The 6,000-nt window shown below is 39.2% G+C and overlaps 1 protein-coding gene across 1 annotated transcript in view; it reads right to left on the bottom strand.

Annotated features, from left to right (window-relative positions):
• Positions 1–1,514: 1,514 nt before the first annotated feature.
• LOC119649920 (RNA polymerase II-associated protein 1) overlaps positions 1,515–6,000 on the bottom strand; it is a 30,177-nt gene continuing 25,691 nt past the window's right edge. The window contains exons 13-17 of the mRNA XM_038052324.1: positions 2,611–3,154; positions 2,418–2,556; positions 2,122–2,355; positions 1,872–2,059; positions 1,515–1,701 (exon numbers count right to left, since the gene is read on the bottom strand). Of these exons, the coding sequence (XP_037908252.1) occupies positions 1,534–1,701; positions 1,872–2,059; positions 2,122–2,355; positions 2,418–2,556; positions 2,611–3,154 (1,273 nt within the window). The 3' untranslated portion in view covers positions 1,515–1,533. The remainder of the gene's footprint in view (positions 1,702–1,871; positions 2,060–2,121; positions 2,356–2,417; positions 2,557–2,610; positions 3,155–6,000) is intronic.

Here is a 6,000-nt window from a genome sequence, read left to right as displayed (position 1 = left end):
ACTTTTTTAAACGGAAGAATGCGGAAGCAACGCTATTTATGGGCAAAGGACCACGCAAATTGGATTCTGAAACAGTAGCAAACTGTAATATTCTCCGATGAATTCCAATGTAATATTTTTGTGACGGATGGAATCCACTACGAGAAGATCAATGGGGAGTGTATTTAGACCACAGTGCGATAGCCAGTGGGCAGGATGATTTGGGACTGCTTTTCGTATTATGGTGTGAAAGGACTTTCATTAATTGATGAAACAGGCAACGGTGCAGCCTATAAATGAATCTTGGAGGAGCATCTGATACCTTGCATTGAAGAGCAATATCTGAATACTGGGGTCACCTTACACAGGTCACAGGTCCAGGTAATAAGGTGTAAGTAATATTTTTTTTTTGCTTTGAATATGCGCAGCTTTCTGGCCGAAAATTCAGTAAAGCAGCTGAAGTTTCGAAAAACGTTATTTCGACATATACGCGTTCAGTTTTAAAAAATGATACGCATATTCGGAATGTAAAACCTTGTTCAGTTTTTAAACCTAATGAGTTGGATTTTATCTACAAGCAAGCTCGTGGTATCGCTCATTAATTTCGTCGTTACATAGACTGCAAAATCGTCCATCCTCATGCAGGGGCCAAACATTTTCCGGAGGATTCTTCTTTTGCACGCCGCCGCAATTTTTCTTGCTTAGAATCCAAGCTTTCTAGGAACGCATGAGGACTGGCAAGATCATTGTCTCGCACGGTAAGAGCTTTGACCCTATGGTGACACGTTTCGAGCGGAACACTTTTTGTAAGCTGAAATAGCTTCTGTTGGCAGCCAATTGTGTGCGGATTTAATCGACGTAGCTGTTATCGGTTTCGATCATTGGTCTCAAAGCTGTAGTATCCTACCTTTATTCTCATTTGATTAGTGCCATTTGATTGGTTGTTTGGTTTTTAATCCTGACGTTGTTACCCTGTAATTCGTCTTACCTTCATTGATGTGGAGTTCAAGATCTCGCACCGCCTGCTCGATCTGGATGAAGGTAGACTGTGGTTCTCGGGTCGTTCTGCCCATAATATTAGAACCATCAACATAGGTCAGTAGCTGAGTGGAATTGAAGACAACGGTGCCTCTCGCATTAACATCAGCATCGCGGATCACTTTTTCCAGGGCCAGGTTAAAGAGATTCTTGATAACGCATCCCCTTGTCTGTTCCCTTTATTTGGCCTCGCACATTGGTCAAGCTTTTATTAATTTGATTGGGATACCGAATTCTCTCGTGGCTGTTGCCCTGGCTAAGTTTTCGTGCAGCTGGCGGCCATATTCAAACGGTTTTTCCATCGTTTTCACCGTAGAATTACTTGCTTACCGCAAAGCTGATACCAGTACAGCAAAGCAATAGGATACAAAGCAGCCAATGGTTGGGACTGTGCTTATTTCCAAAATTTGTTTTTTTTTTTGTGTTGTTGATAAACGAAGCGGACTTTTCTACCTACCTAGAATATCTACATGAAATTTACATAGTTGAAAAAAGCATTACCGATTTTTTTTATTTTTATTTTTGTTGCTTCTGGTTCATAAAATGCTTGACATGGTGCTGTGCTATTTTATACGGAATTGTATCCATCCGTAATAAGTTAGAATTTAATGCTTGCATATAACACCTAATGAGCGATTCGTCTGTTTCAATTGGTTGTAGAAGTGGATCAATACCTCCTAGTAGCTGGAATACAAATTAAATGAAGTTTGTCAGTATACTGTAATTGTGACTAATGATAATTATAAACCGACGATGCGAACATAATTGACGCCTATTTTGTTGACAAGCCGAAATATGTCATTAAACCGATGGCAAAAAATATTTGAAATTTCATAGCGGAATTATAAATTTACCTCGTTCTCGTCGCAATTCAAAAAGCGTAGAACCGACGCATGTTCAGACCATACCATTTTGCGCCATTTGTTATCATACCTCTGCGCCAGTGGAACTAGAACTAGAGCACTGAATGTTGGATCCCCATAGCTAGCTGCTTGGAAATGATCCAAGAAAAGGACATAGAGGTTTTCAAATTTGCTTTTACCTATAAGTAAAATAAAGAACAAATAAGGATATTTCCACTTCGCACCTGTTGGAAAGCTATACCTTCAAATGTTGCATTGAATTGAAAGTCGACGTCAAGTGAACGACGAAAGAATTTCTGAACAGCGTCCCGTAGTATTTCCTTCATATGTGGCTCTAGAAACTCGGAGTTTGGACCCATAAACGAAATCATTAAATACATCAGCTTTTCTGTTGGCGAGGTTACTGTCAATCCATTTCTTTCTAACAAATCAGTAAACTCCGTTGTTATCGTTATAATTTTACTTTCTGGCAATTCTGAAGAAAAAAAGTATGCAAACGTTTCACTTTGTTCTTTGTTCTATGGATCTGTGTAATACCTAAGGGATCCGGTTGTATAGTTTCTGACATTTGCTGCAAATATTTATTAAGGAGCGTCTTCAGTGGCAAATAAGGCCAGTCCAAGGGTAGTAATGGAGGTAATGAGCAGGGCATTGAAAGCGATATTTCTGTTGCCGGCTATTAAAGAGTGTAATTAAAAAAACATCCCAATAGAATAAACAAACTGCTTACAATAACTATCCGGTGGGGGTATACGAACGTATCTAGGAAAATACCTTTCCATTGTGACAAAACTTTGCCATCAAATTGCAAATTGTCTCCATCGAAGAGAATATTTTCGAACAATGTTTCTATTTCCGTAATATGCTCAGAAGTCATACAGCAAACGATATTATAGGCCGCTTGGAGTACAACTTCTTTTGTCATAATTTCTCTAATTGGCTTGAAGCAAAGTAGTTTGAATGCAAATCGAATTTCCGCCTTTGCTAGGAAAGAAGTGGCTAACTGTCGGTTCAGATGCATACTAATGTTCTCGAGGTAGTTTGTAAAGCTTTCGACTATTTCGATTTTATTAATTAGGTCGACAATTAAGTTGCTGTCAGATGTATGAAGTGTTTGTATGATGTTGAGAATACTATTGAGTATGTACACTGGATACTTCTGGGAAACGATCAATTGAGGGCTCTCGTCTGTTGAAATCACAGCTCCCACTCCCATTAATGGCGGATGAATGTTTTTTCTGTCATTGGACTTTTTCAGCAGTACAGAAAGAAATCTAAAAAAGTTGAAATTTATTGATGGGGGTTGCTTCTAAATATCAAGCCATATTCACGTGGCTTTAAATCGACTATTAATAAAAATAAAACTAGGTAACTTTCTCCTACTACAATATATTTTAGTTGGTAAATACGTATTTCGAGAGCTACTTACTCTCTTCCTCAGTACTTAAGCTAGAACTACAAGCATCGGAACGATAACTATTTTTCGGCTATTAATAATAATAATCATCATGGACATGGATGGACATCATTGGGGTAACAATCCAATTGGATCAGGGGCTTGAACTGTGTTAGAGCACTTCATTCAAGGCCGTAACGGTACACTGCAGGATTATAGGCAATGTGGTCAGCATTGCACTCGCCCGGGATTATTACCCTGATTTACCTCAGGTACTCATTCACAACGGAGTCGTCAAATCACGATACAAATTCCGACAGACTTGGGCTCTAACCACTCAGCTATCCGGGCACCATCGACTATTCATTACTCTTAAAGAAATTTTGGGTGTCTCGTACATACTCGCAAGTACATCTAGATACATTAGGTACGCCCAAGACTTCCTTAAAGAAGTCATTTTCTTTCAGTGATAAGAATATGAAGTTGTTGTTGCATTTTAGTAGGTAGATAACTTGTCATCAAAAAATTATTTAGAATATATAATATATATGTACGCCTTTCACTTGAGATCTTCATCTAGGAGTTTACTTGCAATTGATGAGCTAGCAATTTATGAAGACGAAAGAGGTACTCAATACTTAAACCTTTGCAAAATATGAAGAATTAATAGTTTTACCTTTGAACTCACGTTATATTCCGCATCACTGAGAAAATGAAACTTATTGGATAGCTAGTCTAATAGTGAAGATATTGTTTTTGTTTTTTTATCAAGTAAACTGTCTCTGCCACTTGTGTCTCTATTTTAATGCAGCTGTGTTCTGAGCTGTATAACGACAACTCGGCCGTTCGAGACAAAAGGGATCAATTGTGCGTAACCATCTTAACTAGAAATTGAATGTGTGTGTCAATGTGAGGAGTTGGAGGAGAACGTAAAATTAGTTCTGAGGGTTCTAAGGTTGAATTTAGCGATTTTGATGTGTATATCTCCTGTTCAATCCTTTGTAAAGTGTAGTGCATCCAGGCAGTCTCTTCGTTGTTTCGATTTGATTTTCAATGAGGCAGCGTTTTAGTTTCATTGTCATCACACTTAATGCTGCGCAAGCGCACAGCAGCGAAATAAACGCAAGACGAACACAAAGATTCATGACGATTGGAAGGCGAACCACCAGCTCTATCATTTTTTCATTATTCCAATTTCATTTTCCATTATTCGAAATATTTTTTCATCATTCCCGTTATGCCGTGGGTGCTGTCATTTCCTACGTTCATGATCGACGACTGATATGATTCACTTCTCGTTCGTTGAATGTACTCAAACGAAGACGGTCTTCCCGCAGAGGTATTTAAACCTGAGAATGAATTCTTTTCTCAGAGAGGGGAAGAAGGTGATGATCGTTAAAATTCCAAAGAAGAGCAAGTAGAGTGGGATTGAAGATAATCACAAACAAAATCAAGTTCAAATCTGACGTAAGTCTGGAATTTGGAAATGCATTTATCGCAATATCATCAGATCAGACATATTAAGTTGAGACTGTTGTGTGCTAAGGTTCTTCTCTGTTGCTATATTGGAGTAGCACATGGGAAATGACCCTCACTGTTACACAAAAGCTCCAAGCCTTCCTAAACATTTGTCTGCGACGTCATCGTCGTACGCTGAACAATGAACTTGGTCGGCACGCAAGCCAGTTACTTGTGAACGATGTGATCAAAAGATGGAGGCGGCAATGAATAGGTCACACATTAAAGAGCGAAAATTTCTTTGTTGGTTACGCCAAGCAGCGGACCCACTATCCCAAGATAGGCGACGAATGGGTCGCTCCAAGAGCATAGTAGCGAATAAGTGCGGGCGCGTTGGAAAGTTCTGGAAGGAGTTGAAACGTATTTTAGCGGGCTGTGTACGATAGATTGTAGATATGGTTGATGCGCTATGCCCCACCAAAGGGTGGAAAGCAAACATATATTACAGTCGGTGAAGTCCTATCTTTTGTGGATGATTTGGCAAGCCACGATAACCACCCCAGCTATCAACGCGCTCCATCAAGCGGAGCATAATCACAAGCGTTGACAGTTTACCCCGATAAATGCTGGGAATCTTCAATCTTTTCTAAGGAGTGGAAGAAGTCAAGCTCGCTTCAAGTATAAAGGTTTTGTGTTTATCTTATGTGAGCAACTCTTTACACACGTTTTTCATTCGTACATAACTAAAAATGCAAAAGATTCCGTCATATATTGCCAAACAAAATATGCAAATGTATATTCATATTAAAGACATAAATATTGTGCTCCAACGCATTTCTACTTTACTCTGTGCACGAAAGAATGCATACATACATATACGTCCACTTTGATGAACACTGCCCGCAAATTTCATTAGCATATACATATCACACACATTCTTGTCTTATTGATACTGATATTCAAATAACTAAGAAAGCTAAAAAAAAGGTGAAAGTGACTCCATGGACCCGTACCACATGTATGGGGAGCTCCCCTCCAGACTCAACGCAAAATGGAGGAGGGTTTGAGGCAACGTACTTTGTACTATCCTCAGTAAAACAAAAATAAAATGCTGAGATCAGGCAAAGACATAAATAAAGTAAAACCTGATCTCTCTTGGTAGCAGGTCCCGCGACAGGCCGACCAAGAAAATGCATCCAATGTCGTTAGAAACAACATCATCGGATCGAGTGACAAGCCTCAATAAAATGATAGGGCGTCCACCTC

This window comes from Hermetia illucens, chromosome 2, assembly GCF_905115235.1.
Source record: "Hermetia illucens chromosome 2, iHerIll2.2.curated.20191125, whole genome shotgun sequence".
In the NCBI taxonomy this organism is placed as follows: domain Eukaryota; kingdom Metazoa; phylum Arthropoda; class Insecta; order Diptera; family Stratiomyidae; genus Hermetia; species Hermetia illucens.
Note: the sequence above shows the minus strand (reverse complement) of the source record. Positions and strands in the feature narration are given on the sequence as shown.